This window comes from Somniosus microcephalus, chromosome 5, assembly GCF_052327205.1.
Source record: "Somniosus microcephalus isolate GS21.2 chromosome 5, FLI_Smic_1.0, whole genome shotgun sequence".
NCBI lineage: Eukaryota > Metazoa > Chordata > Chondrichthyes > Squaliformes > Somniosidae > Somniosus > Somniosus microcephalus.
In genome coordinates this window covers 128700883-128721811 of record NC_140991.1, presented here as the reverse complement: position 1 = coordinate 128721811, position 20929 = coordinate 128700883, and the positions used below count along the sequence as shown (strand labels likewise).

At 41.8% G+C, this 20929-nt stretch overlaps 1 protein-coding gene across 12 annotated transcripts in view; it reads left to right on the top strand.

The window, feature by feature from the left end:
- Window positions 1-20929, top strand: part of LOC147117316 (uncharacterized) — a 120385-nt gene that overhangs the window by 35920 nt on the left and 63536 nt on the right. For all 12 annotated transcript variants that reach the window (XR_015078421.1, XR_015078420.1, XM_085988235.1 and 9 more), the window contains exons 8-12: window positions 926-992; window positions 2331-2402; window positions 9578-9667; window positions 14147-14283; window positions 16450-16557. Coding sequence is in view for 10 of the 12 variants with exons in the window: in XM_085988235.1 (XP_085844361.1) it covers window positions 926-992; window positions 2331-2402; window positions 9578-9667; window positions 14147-14283; window positions 16450-16557 (474 nt within the window). In the remaining 2 variants the exon portion in view is untranslated. The remainder of the gene's footprint in view (window positions 1-925; window positions 993-2330; window positions 2403-9577; window positions 9668-14146; window positions 14284-16449; window positions 16558-20929) is intronic.

The window sequence follows — 20929 nt, the reverse complement described above, 5'->3', positions numbered from 1 at the left end:
GTGCAGGTTAGGTTGATTGACTATGATAAATTGACCCTTAGTGTTAGGGGGATTAAAATGTGTGGGGTTACGGAGATAGGGTGGGATATGTGTTGGTGTTGGTATAGGGGTTACGGGGATTGGGTGGGATATGTGTCGGTGCAGGCTCGATGGGCCGAAATGGCCTCTATCTGCACTGTGGGGATTCTGTGATTCTGTGATAAGTGACTACACTTCAAAACTAATTGGCTGTGAAGTTCTTTGGGACATCCTGATGATTTGAAGGCACTTATAAATGCAAATTTGTTTTTGTTCACTCTTTTGTTAGTTCTTTTGTTTATTCCCTAATGAGAAACCTCCTATTGATTAAATACAGTATCTACTATGCCTATTATACAGTCCATTACCTTTGAATATAGTTAATATTTTAGATTGCGTATTTGTATAGTCCTTGATATTAAAGTGAAAAACACTACAGGAAACTTTCTGGTATCCGGCACCGACGGGACTGACGTGTTGCTGGTTCATCAACAATTCCGGATAACCGAGCGCTATAGTAAAAGATACGGAGCTCAGAGCTCCGTATAAAGCAACAAACCCTGCAACAGCTTCAAAACAATCGGCACAAGTTGCAAGCGTCTCTGTAGCTTAGCAACAGCTTCAGCTACACCCTTGCACAGCAACAAATGGAATAAAAAAAAGTAACTAACTCCTGAATTTTGCCGGTGGATAGAGCGTTCCGGTTATTTAGGGGCCGGTAATTGAAAGTTTCCTGTACAATACGCTGTATTAATGTGGGGGAGTAGAGGAGAATGTATATTTTGGAGGATAATGTTTGATGCAGTAAAAGCTTTAAACATTCAAAATACTTTTGCAATAGATTTGTCTATTATAAGCAAAAATGTTTTCTGAAATATTAAGCTATTGGTTATATTTTACATTTCAGGTTGTCCTAGAGAAAATAGGTACAAAGGCCAATGAGAAAACTGCTGTAAAAAGAGTCGCAGAGCAATGTAAGTTACTAGCACAGAGTTCTTTTAGATTAGGCCATTGAAATTATATGTACTTCCTTTACTGTATTGAGTTTGATTTTTATATTCCTCTTGCACAATAACACTGTCTATCCAGCCTACCTTTTCTAACTGTCGAATAGGCTCCTTACTGTGATTCTACATCTGATTGCCATGTATTGCTTTTCGTAATGAAAATTTATCCAGGCCCTTATTTTTATATTATTTTTAAGACCTGCTTTGATTTTCAGTTCCACTGAAAGAATAAAATTGCCGAAGTTTCCTATTTCTTTTGATACTCTTTTAAACTGTTGAAAGCTTAACTTTAAACTTTTTGTATTCTGTGCACAATTGGCAAATACACAATGAAATAATGGTATGGGTTAAAATTCAAAATTGGCATTGAAAAATTGTTTTGTGCTCATCATATTCATGAAAATGGGCTACTTTTTCAGTCCATTGACTTTATTGATAATGGGTTGAGTTTTAGCATCAAGGTACATTTTAGAACTCCCATAATACACACTCAACCATTGGAAAAGTACTGTACCTGTGTTCCATTCACTTAGCTTTTTTTCTTCACTCCAATCTTATCGCCTTTGTTTCTGTCCCCTCCCCCAGTGTGTGTAGGCCCTGAATTTCGCTATGGAAATCATCACAGTAGAGCTTGAAAAGTTTGAGGCTGATGCATGGTTGCTTGCCTTTCAAGGGAGAGTAGGAGATCGGCAGCTCAGTTTGTTAAGTGATTCCAGTAAATGCATTTGGAGCAGGTAAAGCAGCCTGGTGTAGCATGTTTAGTTGAGGTTGCTGATATGGTAGGATGTTCTACCAGAACAGATCCTTGTGGATTGTGCATGGCGTGGGGGAAAGGGGGAGGTGGGGGGAGTTAACCCTGTACAGGGATTGTAGGTTTGGGGTGAACTCCACACTAGATGTTTCAAGCTGGTCTATTTTTGAAGAGGCAAGTATTTTGAATTCTGTGCGAAAGGGAAGGTGGTGATACTAGAGCCCTGCCATTTATCGGTGCAGTTGAACTTGTATAAGCAATCTGAAGTCTGGTTATGTGCAGATAATGTCATCTGTGTGCATTAATACTTTGGACTATATTCATCTGAAGCTAGACTTGGATTAATGGAACATCCTTGAATGATGCAGTGCAAGTTGAAGCTGGAGAAGATCACACTATTCAGATAGTTCAGACTAGGGATGAGAATATAGAAGAAAAATCCACTCCAGCAAATCCTATCCATTTGAAAATAGTGAAGAGGAAGCTCGGTTCTATCCAGCCAAAGTACTTTCCTAGTCAAAAACACTTTTACTGAAGTCTTTTTTTTTTTACAGCTGCTGCGGAGCCACAACGTAAACTGCAGAAGTCTGAAGCTACTCCAAGTACAGTTATTGACCCTATCAAAGGTGATCTTTTGTTGCATTTATTTGGTCATTTTTTTTCTCCTCTTCCCCACCCCTTATAAATTTTGGAGCTCATGACTTCAAACCTATTTGACACTTAAAGGCTAGAAATTGCGGTCGGAGGCGTACCTCCAGAGTACGCCTCCGACCTGCGAAACCTTTACGAACCTATGTCCAGGCTGCGTAAAGTTGTGGTCTCGGGCCTCCAAGCGTATGGCAGCGTAAAGGCCCGTGGATCCCAGGGACGCAGGTGGTTCAGGATCACGTGGGCCCAGTCCTCCAATCACAAAGGAGGATTCCATTGCAATCATCTACAAAGGGAATCCCCTAATGATATGCAATGGAATCTCCAAATAATTATACAATGTACAGAATTCTAATAACTAAATGTACTGAATTGCAATTTATTCATAAGTCCCTTCATTGCACCAACGTCAATAAAAAATTTATTTTTTAAATAATTGATCCAGGCCAATATTTGCATAAACTCATTTAAAGTGTATGTGCATAATTTTTGATTTTTAAATGTTTAATTTAAGGCTTATATATACCCTTATGCTGATGATAGCAGGCCCTACGCCTGCTTTTACCAGCCGTAAGAGTTTTGTGGGCAATTGCTGGGCAGAGCCCAACTCTGCACCAGCAGTACTGAGTTTCCATGCAGTTCGAATGATCTGTCAAGGTGTACCTGACCGATCGCAAGTTCCGGATTTCGCGCAAGCGCATGCAGAAACCCAGAAGTTGCGGGGCCTTTCAAATGGATTATGATGGCGTACTCTCAGGGAGACTGTAATTTCAGGGTCATTATGTTGGAAATCTATCCATTTGTTCCATAAAATGTGGCTATTGTATTTATGAATACAGGCTACTGCACTCAGGAGCAAATTTTGTCCATGTGCAGGTATGTGAAGTAAAATAAGTTCTGTATATGACTACCCTTGGATTTATCTTTCCTCTCCCAACACCCTCCCCATTTCTAACCTTCCTATCCTGTGTAAGGACCTTGAACTTGCTGCCTCCCAGCTTTGCGCTCACCTTTCAACTCCCTGTTCAAATTCCTCAGTCTGGTTTCTACCCTGCTCAAAGCACAGAAACTGCCTGGTCATAGTTACAGATGTCCTCTGTGACTGCAAACATGGTGCATTATACCTCCTTGTTCTCCATGGCCTTTCTGCAGAGGTTGACACATTGATCATGTCTCCACTATCTTTTTAGCCCCCACACGATTAACTCTGCAATTCCCAAGGGTCCATCTTTCTCCCCCTTATCTAGGTGCTGCTCCTCAGTGAGACCATCAATAAAATTGGGGTCAGCTTCCGTATTTGCTGACAATGCCTGGCTCCAGCTCTCCTCCACTTTACTTAATTTCACAACCACCTTTGTGCTGTCAAACTGCCTGTCAGATAAGTTGTGGATGAGCCAGAATTTTTAGCAGTTTAACATGGGGAGGATTAAGGCAACATTTTCAGCCCCAGTAAAAACTGCACGCCCCTACCACTGGCTCCATACCTCTCCCTCATTACTCACTCTGCTGAACCAGGGTATGTACTCTGGCTTCTGTTTGACCCAGAGGCTGAACTTCAAAATAAGTATCCTATCCTTCACCAAGTCTGCTTACTTCACCTCTGCAACTTTTCTCACCTTATCCTCACTGCTACTGGAACCCTCCAATATTTTTCTTGTCAGCTTCCCAGTCTGTATTCTCGCTAAACTCCTGTCCACATTCTGTCTCACACTAGTCCCCACTTGCCCATCACTCCCGGCATCATTAGCAATACTGGCTCCCTGTTTCCCCCAGTGAACTGAATTTAACATCCTCTATGACTGGCTCTTGTGTTTACATTCTGACGACAATGCCAAAATTGGCATTGAAACATTTTCATAATTGTCCTGCCATTCTGTATTTCAGCTGTGGAGAAGGCTAAGCCTAAAGAACAGCTTAAGCCTGCCCCTGGTGCAGTTACCAACACTCTCAAGCCTAAGCCTAAAGAACAGCCCAGGCCTACACCTGGTGCAGTTATTAATATGATGAAGGATTCTGTTTTGTTACAAATGTTTGCTACTGATTTTTTTCCATATTAGTTTTTGGAGCTTGATTTAAATACCATTTTTAGATGTACCTTTTAAGGCTGATGACTTGACAAAATAATAGGAAAAAAACCCTGAAATCCACGTGCCCTTCACTAATGACCTAAATTGCCTGCTATGCAGGCAGAACTCATCAAAATGGGAATTCCTGCATATGGTACGCATAGTTTGCAGTCCTAGCAATTACCGTTGGGAACACACTGTACATCCCAGTCCAGGTCTCCTCTTGCTGTATGCACTGGGCTTTAAGGTAAAATATACAAATTGAGTAAATCAGTAAAGGAGTATGTGTGTGAGGCATTGACAAAGAGAATGAAACACACAAAAGACAGGAAACAAGAAGAAGCTTACAGAATTATGGAAAGAGAGAAAAAGTGAGAGTTGAAAGAGATAGATCAGGAAGGATGGGAGTTTTTATTTATATGGATGGTTTATTTTCAATATTTGTGTATGAAATTATGACATTTTCACAAATGCCCTTTGGTACTATGTTTCAGCCATTCAGTCCTGAGTCTGAGCATAGAAACCTAGAAGATAGGAGCAGGAGTAGGCCATTTGGCCCCTCAAGCCTGCTCCGCCAGTCAATGAGATCATGGCTGATCATCCAAATTCAGTACCCTGTCCCTGCCTTCTCCCCATATCCCTTTAGCCTTAAGAAATATATCTAACTCCTTCACAGAATCACAGAAACCCCACAGTGCAGATAGAGGCCATTTCGGCCCATCGAGCCTGCACCGACACATATCCCACCCGATCCCCGTAACCCCTACACCAACACATATCCCACCCTATCCCCGTAACCCCATGTATTTAATCCCCCTAACACTAAGGGTCAATTTATCATAGCCAATCAACCTAACTCGCACATCTTTGGACTGTGGGAGGAAACCAGAGCACCCGGAGGAAACCCACGCAAACACGGGGAGAATGTGCAAACTCCACACAGACAGTCGCCCGAGGCCGGATTCGAACGCGGGTCCCTGGCGCTGTGAGGCAACAGTGCTAACCACTATGCCACCGTCCTTCTTGAATATATTTAATGAATTGGCCTCAACTGCCTTCTGTGTTAGAGAATTCCACAGGTTCGCCACTCTCTGGGTGAAGAAATTCCTCCTCCTCTCTGTCGTAAATGGCTTACCCCTTATCATTAGACTGTGACCCCTGGTTCTGGACTCCCCAGCCATCGGGAACATCCTTCCTGCATCTAGTCTGTCTAGTCCTGTTAGAATTTTATAAGTTACAATGAGATCCCCTCATTCTTCTAAACTCCAGCGAGTATAAGTCCAATTGACCCACTCTCTCCTCATACGTCATTCCTGCCATCCCAGGTATCAGTCTGGTGAATCTTCGCTGCACTCCCTCATGGCAAGAACATCCTTCCTCAGATAAGACGACCAAAACTACACACACTACTCAAGGTGTGGTCTCACCAAGGCCCTGTACAACTGCAGCAAGACATCCTTGTTTCTATACTCGAACCCTCTCGCTACGAAGGCCAACATACCATTTGCCTTCTTAACCGCCTGCTGCACCTGCATGCTTACCTTCAGCGACTGGTGCACAAGGACACCCAGGTCTCGTTGCCCTTCCCCTTCTCCCAATCTATTGCCGTTCAGATAATAATCTGCCTTCCTGTTTTTGCCACCAAAGTGGATAACCTCGCATTTATCCACATTATACTGCATCTGCCGAATCACCCAACCTGTCCAAATCATACTGGAGTTTCTCGGCATCATCCTCACAGCACACACGCCCACCCAGCTTTGTGTCGTCTGCAAACTTGGAGATACTACATCTAGTTCCCTCGTCTAGATCCCTGTGGTACCCCACTAGTTACTGCCTGCCACTCGGAAAAAGACCCGTTTATTCCAACTCTGCTTCCTGTCTGCCAACCAGTTCTCTATCCAAGTCAGTACCTTATCCCCAATCCCATGTGCCTTAACTTTACACGCTAATCTCTTATGCAGGACCTTATCGGAAGCCTTCTGAAAGTCCAAATAAACCACATCCACTGGCTCTCCCTTATCTATTTTACCAGTTACATCCTCAAAAAATTCCAGTAGATTAGTCAAGCACGATTTACCTTTTGTAAATCCATGTTGACTTTGTCCGATCCTGTCACTGTTTTCCAAATGCTCTGCTATTACATCTTTTATAATGGACTCTAGCATTTTCTCCACTACCGATGTCTGGCTTACCGGTCTATAATTCCCCATTTTCTCTCTACCACCTTTTTTGAATAGTGGGGTAACATTAGCTACCCTCCAATCCATGGGAACTGTTCCAGAGTCTATAGAATTTTGGAAGATGACCAGCAATGCATCTACTATTTCTAGGGCCACTTCCTTGAGTTCCCCATTATAAATTCCCCTGATTCTGACTGCAAGGGACCTATGCTTGACTTCACCAATCTTATTCTCTTCACATATCTATAGAAGCTTTTACAGTCAGCTTTTATGTTCCCTGCAAGCTTACTCTCATACTCTATTTTCCCCCTCTTAATTAATCCCTTTGTCTTCCTTTGTTCAATCCTAAACTGCTCCCAATCCTCAGGTTTACTGCTTTTTCTGGCCAATTTATATGTCCTCTCCTTGGATCTTATGCTATCCCTAATTTCCCTTGTTAGCCAAGGTTGATTCACCATTTTTGTTTTATTTTTATGCCAAACAGGATGAACAAATTCTGTAGTTCATCCATGTGACCTTTAAATGTTTGTCATTGCCTATCACCGTCAACCCTTTGAGTAACATTCCCCAATTAACCCTACCCAACTTGCGCCTCATACCATCGTATTTACCTTTATTTAAATTCAGGACCCTAGTCTCTGAGTCAACTACTTCACTCTCCATCTTAATGAAGAATTCTATCATTATGATCGCTCCGCCCCAAGGGGCCTCGCACAACAAGATTGTTAATTATTCCTTTCTCATTACATAATACCCAGTCCAAGATGGCCTGATCTCTAGTTGGTTCCTCAACATATTGGTCCAGGAAACCATCCCGTATACACTCCAGGAATTCCTCCTCCACAGTATTGTTACTAATTTGGTTAGCCCAATCTATATGTAGATTAAAGTCACCCATGACAACTGCTGTGCCCTTATTGCACGCGTCTCTAATTTCCCGTTTAATGCCATCCCCAACCTCTGCATTACTGTTTGGGGGTCTGTATACAACTCCCACTAACGTTTTCTGTCCCTTGGTATTTTTCAGCTCTACCCATACAAATTCTACATCATCAGAGCTAATATCCTTCCTTACAATTGTGTTAATCTCTTTAACCAGCAATGCTACCCCACCTCCTTTTCCTTTTTGCCTGTCTTTCCTGAATATTGAATACCCCTGGATGTTGAGTTCCCAGCCCTGGTCACCTTGGAGCCATGTTTCCGTAATCCCAATCATATCCTATCCGTTTACATCTCTTTGTGCAGCTAATTCATCCACCTTATTATGAATGCTCCTCGCATTAAGACACAAAGGGGGAAAAATTCGCTATCGCCCCATTTGGGGCGCCATTATTGGCGGTGCGCAAAGTTTAGCGCCTGGCGCTAATTACGCCTCCGACAGCAAACTTGGCTTTTATCGCCCCTGGAGGTGATTGGAGCGCTAAATCAGGCGCTTCACACCTGTCTTAAGGCGCAAAGGCCGAGGAGCAAGGCGCTATCTCAGAGCATTGGCGAAGCAAGGAAGGGTAAATCAAAATAAACCTGCAAAGTGCTGCTCAGTACTCAAAACTCCTTCACACAGTGTTGAATCTCTCCAGAAGTGTCTCTCGCTCTCTCTCTCTCTCTCTCTCTCTCTCTCTCTCTCTCTCTCTCAGAATGGGTGGTGCAAAAATGTCACTGAACAAAAAAAGGCAGGAAGCGGTCGCCTTTAGATAGCGCTCCCCTAGTCCCTTTCTGACAGCATAACGCTCCCCTCAACCTGTCGTTGGTAGCGGCAGGCGGTAAGGCAGGGGGCGCCACTCAATATCCGGTCCGGGTCGCTAACGGGGCGTTGCGCACTCGACTGACGTCATAATCTGCCGGCGCAGGAGACCGTGGCGGTAGTGTTTAGCGCCGCCGCAAAATGTCTAGTTAATTTCGCAAGTGGCACAAACATCGCCGCGCCCGGCCTCTAGTTGCTTTGCGCCCCAATTGGCACCCTCTTAAGGCACTAACGGGAGGCACAAACAACTGAATTTTTCCCCCAAAGCCTTCAGGCTTGTTTGTTTTTTAACACTTTTAGACCTTTTAGAATGATTATTTACTGTGGCCATGTTTGATTTAAACCCTTGATTACTCTGACTGCCACTTTTGCTTTTCTCCTTCCTGTCTTTTGCTTCTATCCTTGTTTCCCTTTCCTCCGTCTCCCTGCACAGGTTCCCAACCCCCTGCCATTTTAGTTTAATCCCTCCCCCACAGCACTAGTAAACACTCCCCCTAGGACATCGGTCCCAGTCCTGCCCAGGTGCAAACCGCCCGTTTCTGGTCCCACCTCCCCCAGAACAGCAACTGTATGAATTTTCACACTATCATTGAAACATTTCCTGTAAAAAAAAACAAGAATTATGAGCATTTCACAATTGTAATAATTATTGCTGAATCTTGTAACATCCTTGCTGCATTACATAAAAATCTAACAGAATTGGCTCAGTCGGTAAATACGATTCTCAACTAGCAAGGTCCCAAGTTTGATCGCTGGTCTGTGTGTAGTTAGCTGATCTCTGTTCTGGTAGCAGTAGGACGGTGCAATTGACCTCAGTCTCCCTCTGTTTGGGGAAAATGGGCCATGGTCCCTGCAACTGATCACGATCCAGTAACTTCTGCTGAAAAGTAAACATCAAGTTAAGACACCCTGAATGGTGACCCATACACTCGCTAACAGTTTGTCAACACCAACTGTCCAGGTTTGTGTGTGAAGAATGGCTCATTGGGTGAGGTACCAGTGCACTGCCAGTGCTTAGCATGACCTGTACCTGGCATGAATCAGCACCTCTAAAAGGAAAGGAGAAAAATGGAGGTGGAGTGGGGGGCTGGGGGAAGTGTTATCGATAATCTCAATTATTAGCATTCATTCTGTTGTATCTAATTTTGGATTCTTTTTCACAGCTGTAGCAGTTAATGACTTGTTAAGTTCTATAGGATCAAAAATTCTGGAAGATCACATCAAAAAATCTGATTTTGAGGAGACTATAATAGGTATGTGTTTTTCCATATTTTCAGTATGAAAATGTTTTACTTTTCTATATATTTTCCTATGAGTTGCTGGTGTATTTTTTTTTTTAATTGTTCCAAAAACCCCACAAAATTAGTGTTCCCTGTAGAACTAAATTACACAAACAGAGCAAAGTCAATCCTGTGATGTCTCAATACAATTTTAAATGGCTAACTGGCACTAATCTTGTCAGAATGGTAATTTGTGAATAGTACTCAAATTTCCTCCTCCTCCTTTGAGCAGAGAAGGCTAAGAGGAGATTTGATCGAGGTGTTTAAAATCATGAAGGGTTTAGATAGAGAAACCATTTCAGGCTGAAGGGTCGATAACCAGAGGGCACAGATTTAAGGTGATTAGCAAAAGAACCAGAAGCATCATGAGGAAAAACTTTTTTATGGCTGATTTGTGACCCAACTCCATATACCTGCCTTTGCCCCTTTGGTTAACAGAAATCTCTCAGTCTCAGATTTAAAATGAACAATTAACCCAGCATCAGTTGCCATTTCCGGAAGAGAATTCCAAATTTCTACCACCCTTTGCGTGTAGACGTGTACTCCTGAAAGTGTAGGCCTGGCTCTAATTTTTAGGCTATGCCCCTACTCCTGAATTTCCCAACTAGTGGAAATAGTTTCTCTCTATCAGTTCCCCTTAATATCTCGAAAGCTTTGATCAAATCACCGCATAATCTGAAATTCCAGGGAGTACAACCCTAGTTTGTGTAATCTCTCCTTGTAATTTAACCCTTGGAGTCCAGGTATTATCTACGCTGCACTCCCTTGAAGGCCAATATATCTTTCCTAAGGTGTGGTGCCCAGAACTGAACACAGTAATCCAGGTGTGGTCTAACCAGGTCTTTGTATAGCTGCAGGATGACTTCTAACCACTTGTATTCTAGTCCTCTACATATAAAGGCCAGCTTTCCATTAGCCTTTGATTATTTTTTGTACCCGTCCATGACATTTTAATGGACTTTGCACATGGACCTCTAAGTCTCTTTGGACCTCCACTGCTTCTAGCTTTTCACCATTTAGAAAGTACTCTGATCTATCCTTTTTAGTTCCAAAGTCGATGACCTCATACTTTTGCCCATTCATTCAATCTATTAATATCTCTTTGTAATTTTATGCTTCCATCTACACTGCTTACAATACCGCCTATCTTTTGTCATCGGCAAACTTGGATATGTGGCTCTCTATCCCATCATCTAAGTCGTTAATAAATACAGTGAATAGTGAGGCCCAAACACAGGTCCCCATGGGACATGACTAGTCACATCCTGCCAATTAGAGTACCTGCCTATTATCCCTACTCTCCGTCTCCTGCCGCTCAGCCACTCTCCTAACCAGGTCAATAATTTGCCCTCAATTCCGTGCACTTCGACTTTAACTAACAGTCTCTTAGGAAAATGCCTTCTGGAAATCCATATAAATAACAACCATAGACATTCCCCTGTCCACTACTTTAGTCCTCTCTTAAAAAATTCAATAGGGTTCAACAGGCGTGACCTACCCTTTACAAATCCATACTTGCTCTCTCTGATCAGCTGAAAATTTTCAACGTGTTCAGTCACTCCATCCTTAATTATAGGCTCTAGTAATTACCCGACAACAGATGTTAGGCTATATAATTCCACGGTTTCCCTCTGTCACCTTTCTTAAATAGTGGAGTGACGTGCAATTTTTCAATCTAAAGGAACGGTTCCTGAATCGAGAGAACTTTGGATGATCATATTTAGGGCATCTGCAATGTTCTCACCTACTTCCTTTAAAACCCTGATGAAAACCATCTGGCCCTGGGATTTGTCACTCTTTAGTACCATTATTTTCTTTTTTACTGTTAATTTGCTTACGTTAATTTTGGTGAGTCCCCATCCCTGATTCAGTATTAGTTTCCTTTGGATGTCCAGCATGTTATTCTCTTCCTCTACTGTAAATGCTGACGCAAAGTAATTATTTAACATGTCTGCCATTTCCTTATTTTCATTTATAATATCACTATTGTCAGTTTTTAAGGGGACCACATGGCTCTTCACCACCCTCTTTTTCCTAATATAATTGTAAAAGATTTTTGTGGTGTTTTTGATATCCCTTGTAAATTCCTTTTCATACTCTCTTTTTGTAGCTCTTACTATCTGTTTTGTCACCCTTGGCTGTTTTTGTATCTCTCCCAGTTGCCAGGATCTGTGCTATTTTTTGCATTCTTGTATGCTTTTTCTTTTAGTTTTATGTTGTCCTTTACCTCCTGGCTTTTTTTTTGGCAAGTAGAGCTCTTGCCCCTTGTGGTAGAAGCTGGTTCTGTATCACGTTAAATTCTTTTTTGAATACCTTCCACTGATCTTCTGTCATTTTACCCATTAACAGATTTGCCCAGTTTACTGTGGACAGTCTCTGTCTCATCCTGTTGAAATCGGCCTTACCTAAATCTAGAATCTAAGTAGCTGTTTTGCATTTCTCCTTTCAAACACAACATTGAACTCAATCATATTATGTTCGCTATTGGATAAATTTTCACTCACCGTTAGGCTGTTAACTAAATCTGGTTCATTGCCCATTATGAAATCTAATATGGCATGCCCCCTTGAGGGTTCTAGGACATATTGTTGCAGAAAACTATCCTGAACACACTCAAGAAATTCGCTACCTTTCTGACATGAGTTCGTCTGCTTATCACAATCTAAATGGAAGTTAAAATCCCCCATTAAAATCACTCTGTCTTTACTACATGCTTATCTAATCTCTAATACTTTATGTAGGGTGGGACTAACTGGATTGCTCTTCGAAAGAGCCTGTGCAGACTCGATGGGCCTAATGGCCTCCTTCTGTGCTGTAATATTCTATGATTCACATATTATTATATAAATTTCTATTTACATAATTATTCAGAGACCCAGATGCATATTCAGGCAGGTGTAGGAAGCACACTAATGATAGTGGAAAATTGTGTGCCAATGAAATTTAAAGGAATGAGGAATGTCACAATAGGGTGACAACAATTATGTAAGCCTTTAGCAAGGCTAAAAAGGCATATCAACCTAATTAACCTTTGCCAAGGCTGAAGTAACAGGAAAAAATGAAGAGAAAGGAAACCCAAGGCTCAAGTATGAGTTCAGAGACAAGTGATAAAGTGGCCAGCACCCAACCCCTGTTTGATGACTGCTGAATTGGAGGTGGTGCTGCATGATTTGGTTGCAAGGAGGATTCCCCTTTATTATAATCTACGGCACCACCTCAAGTCCACATTCGAGCATGGCTGGGAGGAGTTGGTGGCGGGCATGATGCTACTTCTATCCGGTGGATTGGCTCTACATCTGGCCCTCTGCTGATCCAGGCCCTTTGAGGACGGGTCCCACAGCCATTGCCAGATAGATATGATAATGTCTGCAAATGTGGTTAGTGGCATCCTGGTGGGTGTAGCCAATCAAGCTTTGCTGGCTGATGGTTATTCTGGTACTGCATGAAAGAAGTTATGCAGTACCGTATAAAACATTACTTGCTGTGATTCAAGTGCTTCTGGAAAAAGTTCCGCCATAGCAGTTAGGCCATGACAATTATGCCATCAAGCCTGCTGTCAAAATCTACCGTGAAACTTGGAGCTTATGCATCCATCTACCAAAATGAGATTTATTCACCTCTGTCTACAAATTTTGGTGGGCACAGAGCCAGTGTAGTCTTGCTTGCCTGGTATCATTGTGTTGGTCCTTCTCCTCTAAATACACAAGAAACCCATTTATACCAGTAATGGTACCAAAAGTGGGGGAAAAATTGCACCAATTGACACACAGTTCCCGAAGAGGGAAAAACAGATAAAAATAGCTTTAAAAATATTCAAAGAATGTTTTTACTAGGCCATTTAAACTTGGTTCTGTATCCAGCTCAGCACCTAGTAACTCTGGATGTCCACTACATATGGGTGTAATTTCAAAGTGATAGGGTCCCAGTGCATAGGCTGGAAAAAGATGTCACTCTTATGTCCTTTGAATATTATAATAAAACATGCCCCACCTGTTTCAGGTGGGAGTTTAAATGCATATGCAAAAAAGGGTCATTTTCCAGTCCATTAATCCCCTTGAGTTGGCACACATGGGCTTAATGGACATCGAAATCAGCCCCAACATATCTTGAGTAAAAACTGGGGTAATAAATCTTACAGTGGGAGTGAGCTCACTAATCTTGTGTTGACATCAGGTAATTTGGTCACTACCTTGTTGGTTCAAAATGTGAAATATGTAGCAACTGTAAAAATATTTTTCAGCTTGAATGAAGTGCAGAGTACAATGGATATCTTTTATTGATTCAAATTTCTACATGTGCTAGCCTTACTGCCTATGAGCAAGATCCCCAAATTATGGGCACTCTTGTGCTGCATGTCCAAATTTGTTAGGATTTGAGTTAATACTGTACCAAGTTCTAAGCTTTTGATTGTTATGAGTTGACAGAGTAATGTTTATATATTTCTATTTGCAGGGCTGGATTTTGTGACTGAATACCATTATAAGGGAAAAACTGAACCATTATATTACTGTGAGCTGTGCGTTTGTGAATTGCCTCTTCAGTGTATTATGGCACATATCTTTGGATTTAAACACAGGATGAGTTATGTAGTAAGTATACAAAATAGTAAATGCACTCATAAATATATTTACTTCACATATGTCATTTTTACTGTAGGGCTTGCTTAGAAATATTATCTTAGTCTGAATTGAACAAACAAATTGCAAATATCATATTTCCCCATTGAGATATTGATGTGCAGGAAAAGTTGGAGTACTCTGACAGGAATCTCCAAGAATACTTTGGATATGATCACCTTCCTGAAATGGTGCTTGACTGTTGCTTATTTACTTGCATCATTGATATATTTGACAAGAAAAGTGAAAACAAATTTATTCTTAAAAAAAAAAGTTGCAGCAAAAGTTAGAACTGGATAGATGGATATTTGCTAAAATGTTCAAATGTCGACACCGCATCGCATGAAATACATATTAAATATCAACGATCTCCACTTGGTTACTGTGCGTACTTTTCTTGCTCCAGCCTCACTCTTGTGATGCTAATAGAATATAGGGCACTCATTTTTGCCATGCAGCATCCCACATAAGTTCTGAATCGCTGCTACATGGGGGAGACACTGAGGGAGAACATGGCCTTCAATCCACGTGCACCTCATAATCAGTTTGAAAGGCATTAATAGGTTACTGGGAATGGTTTATTTTCTTTATTTCTCAGTCAGAAAATGTGTGCTGCAAGGGTACCTTAAAAAAAGAGAAAATAATGGGAAGAAAATGTGATTAGAGGTACAAGATAAGCAAAGCACTTGGAACAGTCTATCTATAAGAATCAATTACATCTGATAATGTATTATTGAATGCCTTCCTATTGTCATAATCTAGGTTTTAAATTATGTATCCTTAAAGATTTCCCTCTAGCAAAATTGTAAATGTGTGTATAAAAGTGTTTTGATTTTGATGCAATATTGAGCAGAGGAAATCTTTTCACAGTATGGATTAATAAGTTACACTAATCTTGATAAACTTTTGTTTGCCTTTCAATTGTTGGATGTTACTGAGGATGAGTACTTTAAAATGATGGGCCCATGCAGGTTGAAATCTAAAGTCTTTAATTTAGAAGTTGCAACATTATAATTACGACTGCATAACTATAGTGTTCAGCTGCCATAAAATTGAAAAAATACGCGCTAAGGACACTGACGCGTTCTGTATAATATAACTGGATTAATTTCAAAGCTGTAAATTTTGCTAAAATACACAGATATTTGACTGTTTCCTAGTGAACTTTGCACTTGTTACTTTCAGTTTGCAGCTTTTCTATGTTGCTTTTAGAGTACTGAGATTAATATCCTAACCATAGACATTTTTATTCTGCATCTACTGCCTGAATAATATTTGAGCTTCCCCCTCTGTAAATTTAGCCATAGAAATGAGTGACCATCATCACATTTTCCTGATAGAGCAAAGAATAGAATATCAACAGTTATTACTGCACTTAAATGGTTGCAGCATCAAGAGAAGCTACAAACAAGATGAAGTTGGTTGGGGGGAGCAAAATTCAATGAGTGCAGGATTTCAGACACAAAAGAGGAGCCATGTAAGTGGGTGTTAAAATGAGGGCGCAATGCATTTCCTAAGTTTTGAAGAATGTGTGTATGTGTTCATTTGAGCTGTGAAAAGCACCCAGCAGTGCAATTATAGATTTTCTGTTTACAGAGCTGAGCTGTATCTAGAGAGATCATTTAGATCTGTATAAACATTAGGGTGACATTGGTGGTTACAGCTTTGGCATTGCTGACTGGAGTAATTTGAGGTAATGAGTTTCGAGTATTGAACATTAAAGCATATTGGCCCAAGTGTGATTTTCCCCGCCGCCCCTCCCAGTGTATTGGTACCTAATGACAATACTGTTGGTGTGACTGTTACCAGTTCTAAAGGTGAACAATAAGGAAATACTTCTGAATGAAAAACACAAAATTACCTCTCCTATAGGCTGTAGAAATAAATGTGTTTATTTTTCTTGGGGGAGGGGCTCAAATTTGGGGTGCAGCCTATCGGCATGATGTGTGGTCCTACAACTTAAATCAAGCTTCTAAACAACTATTCACTCAATACTAGTTTGCTTGAAAAATCATCATTTTTCATTTGTTATGTGATTCATCTCATTTGTCAGTGTCAAACATTTGGTTAAATGCCCAATTTTTGTGACCATTGGTGATTTTCCATGTATAAAGCATGTTTATTGTGTTTGTTTTTCAGAAAAGGAAGCATCCAGAGTTATTGGAATTTAATGCAGGAAAATTCAAACGAATTGTCAAGAAAAAAGCATCAGCAATTGAAAAGATTGATGGAAGAGGAACGATTAAGGTAAATATACAACATTAAGTGCTCATTATTAGGAGCAATAGAAATCCATGGTGAATAGTGGCAAAACAGATTCCATCCCCCTGCCTGTCTGAGGATGAACCATACTGTTTGCAACCTCAGCGTCCTATTTGACCCTTTAGCTTCATCAAAATGTTTGATGCCAAATAGGGGTAAACCTTCAGTGCTGCTAGCTTAAAAAAATGTTCAGCTGATACTTTTCTGAAGTAGGTTATGAAGATAAATGATCTTGGGTGGCCTCAGTGTGGACCAATCCAACTAATTGGGGAAGTAGGATATTGTCCCTATGGGCATTATTTGGTACTTTATTGATTGAGCCCTTCTTTCGCTCCATAATGCTTTTTGAGCCAGTGACTTCTTTTTAAAATAATGATCCCAATTAGTGTAAGACTCAATTCTGGAATTGCCAGCTGAACATTGTGCTCCTTAGGCAGATTTTTCTATCAGTAATATCCATTTTTTGGACAAAGTGGGCATTATCGATCAGAAAATGGAACAGACATTGGTCACACTGGCTCTTCTCCCATTTTACACATTGCATGCATTTCCAGTGCCGAAACAGGGAGGAGCTTCACTGTAATATTTAAAATAAGTTGGGGTGATGTAGTTTTGACATGCGTGCAGTTTTTTCTATTCTTGGGTTGTGGGCAATACTGACAAATCTGCATTCATTGTTCATCCCTAGTTGCCCTGAAAAAAGTGTTGGTTGACTTTCTCCTTAAACTGTTCTAGTCCTTGTGATAACATCCTTAAATGTTAAGTAGGAATTTCCAGGGTTTTGGTCCAGCAGTGATGAAGAAATGGCAGTGTGTCCCAGTCAGGATGGTTTGTGACTTGGAGGGGATTCTGGAACTGATGTTCCTATGGTCCTGCTGCTCTAGTTCTTCTCTGGTAGAAGTCACGAGGCTAGGAGGTGCTGTTGAAATAGGCTTAGTGTGGCTGCAGTGCATCCTGTAGGTAGAATATACTGCAGCCACAGTGCGCCAATCGTAGAAGGGTGGAGTCCACTGGCAGCAGCGTTAATCAAGCAGAGTGCACTGTCCTGGATGGTGTTGCGCTTCAAATGTTATAGCTGCACCCATCCAGGCAAGTGGTGAGTATTCCATTATGCTTCTGACTTGAGCATTGTAGGTGGTGGAGGGGCTTTCAGAGGTCAGGAGGTGAGCCTATCATTGCAGTGTACCCAGCCTCTGTCCTGTTCTTGTAACCACTGTGTTGATGTATCTGGTCCAGTTAAGTTTCTGGTTCGTGGTGACTCCCAGGATGTTGATGGTGGTGAACTTGGCCATGGTGGTTTTGGTGATGATCGGGGGAAGGTAGTTTGGTCATTTTGTGTTGCATATGGTTTTGTCTGGCACTTTTGTGGTGCGAATGTTACCTGCCACTCACCAGTGTGGATGTTGTCCAAGTCCTGCTGAAGGCTGGCATGAGCTGCTTCATATTGAAGAGTTGTGAATGGAAGTAAACACTATGGAATCATCAGGAAATAGTCCCACTTGTGACCTTATGATGGAAGGAAGGTCATTGATAAAGAAGTGAAGATGGTTGTGTTGAGAATTCTGCCCTGAATCACACTTGCAACGATATCCTGGGGCTGTGATGATTGGCCTACAGCAACCACGGCCATCGTTATTGTTTCAGGTATCTATTGTTTCAGGTGTGACTCCAGCCACTGGAACGTTATCCAATTGACTCCTTTTTTACCTGAGTTCTGTAAGGCTCCTTGGCATCATACTTGGTTGATTGTTGCCTTGAGATCTAGGGCAGTTATTGTTGTCTGCCCTTCAGCTGACGCGTCCATGTCTGGATTGAGGCTGTGACTAGGTCTGAAGCAGAATGCTTTTGAGAGAACCCAAACTGAGCTTTAGCGAGCAGGTTATTGGTGTGTAGGTGCTATTTGATGGCACTATTAGCAACTCTTTCCATCACTTTGTTGGTGAGTGGGAGGAAGCTGGTAATTGACTAGGCTAGATTTCTCCTGCATTTTGTGTATTGTGAGCAATTTTCCGCATTGTTGGGTAGGTTGGAATAGCTTGGCTGGTGGTGTGGGGGTAGCTAGTTCTGGTGTACAGGTTTTCAGCAGGACAGCTGGGATGTTGTGGGGACCCATAGACTTTGCTGTGCCCGGTTCACTCATCATCTTAATGTCACATAGAGTGAACCAAATTGGCTGGACAGTGGCACCTATGATGATAGGGACCTCAGGAGGAGACCAGGTCCACTTCTTGGCACTTTTGGCTGAAGACATTTGCAAACACTTGAGCACTTTCCAATGTTTGTTCATGCATCAACTGAGATATACTCACCCATATGAAATGGTCTTCCAAGGTTGCTTGGGATTGCGCTGTATACAGAAGTTAATTTAAAAAGGCCAGTAAGACGATTCAGTGGACGATTTCCAAGCCATTTCTGCACTATTTGTCTTGGGTTTTTTTTGTTGTCGCTTAGGTTTTATGGGGCCTTTGTAGCAATTATTGTTATGCTGCCTTCATTGCCCTAACAGCTCCAGTACTGACACAGTGGGTTTCCCCTATTAATCTGTGTCATTTGACGAAAAAGGTTAGGCTACATTAGAGGTGCTCTACACCCAGCTGCTGTTATCTCTACACCAAAATATACAGACACAAGTGTACATACCTCCACTTGTCAGAGGTACAGTGTCTCCGGGACTGTGATTTACAATGGACGTCAATACAGAATTGTGCCACATGCTCCAAATGGATCTGCAGCAAATTCCTTCACAGGCACAGTATTACACATGCTTAACTTTTATGTCTCAAGATCATTTCTGGCTTCCAATGGAGGCATAAGCAACATAAGTCAATCAGCCGTCCATAGATGTATAAAGCAGGTGGCCAGTGCTTTGTTTGCTGGAGCAAACAATTTTCTCTCTTTCCCCGCCAGCATAGGAAAACTTTGCAATTTTATAGATTGCCAGGATTCCTGAGGTTCCGGGGGTTATAGACTGTACTCCTTATGACATTATGTGCTGTCTTGCACAATGCCATAACCTACATAAGGAGGAACTGATTCCACTCTGTTCAGTTTGCTTATGATCATTATCATCTAATTTGCAAGTCACTGCTTAATTGCCAACTGTCATGATGACTGTTTCCAATGGCTGAAGGGTCGATAACAAGATTTAAGGTGATTGGCAAAAGAACCAGAGGTGACGTGAGGAAAAACTTTTTTCTGATCATCCAAACCCTAGCACCCGGTCCCTACACCGACAGCCATCCCACCCAAGCCCTATCCCCGTAACCCCACGTATTTAATCCCCCCTAACACTAAGGGTCAATTTTTTTTTTTAACATGGCCAATCAACCTAACCCGCACATCTTTGGACTGTGGGAGGAAACCGGAGCACCCGGAGGAAACCCACGCAAACACGGGGAGAATGTGCAAACTCCACACAGACAGTCACCCGAGGCCGGATTTGAACCCGGGTCCCTGGCGCTGTGAGGCAACAGTGCTAACCACTATGCTACCGTGCTGCATGAAGAGCAACTCCAGGAGTCTGAAGAGTTTGCAGAGCAGAACTCTATGCTGGCTGCAAGCTCTTGTACAGGACACCTCTTAACTTGTAAATGCGGTCATTGATCAGTCTTGTCTACATTTTCTCCATGTCCTATGCAACATTGCCATCTGTTACATTGGCCTAGATATTCTGATCCCTACTGGTGGGTACGCGCTGTGTACCCACCCGTAGGGACATCGGAAATGCCGGTTTCAGGCATGCGCTGAAAACCGGCATTTCCGATCGGGCAAGAATGGCCTTGACAGATCTTCTGGCTGCCCTGGAGAAGGGCCTCTGCGGGCGGATAGTTCCGCTTTTTGGAGACCCTCCGCCCACAGAAAACCCTTACAGTTCTTACGCTTGGTAAAAGCAGGCGTAAGGCCTGCTTTTACCAGGATAAGAGTTGGAAAAAAAAGTTTAAAAAAATATTTTTTTCACTGATTTATCATTTAAAAATACTTTTTAAAAAAAAAAAAGTTAAGTTTATTTTTAGCCCTGTAAAAAAACTTTAATTTTTTTTCAAAAAATTAAATTTTTGTTTAAAATACTTAATTTATTGTCATTTTTAAAATGATTATTTTTTAAATTTTATTTAATTTAAAGTTTTACTATGTTTTTGGGGTGCTCTCCATTCATACACTTAACAGGAAGACCTGTCAAATATATGAAGGGAGATTCCCTTCTTTGATTGGCTCCCCATGGCCCATGTGATCCCACGGGACACTGTGAACTGCCTGCGCATTTGGTGGTTGGAGCGTCCCAGGAGCCCTCGGGTAAGGGCGCAAATTTTTCCGGATTGCAGGCCTCCGCCCGCGGGAGGCCTGTGATCGGAAAATA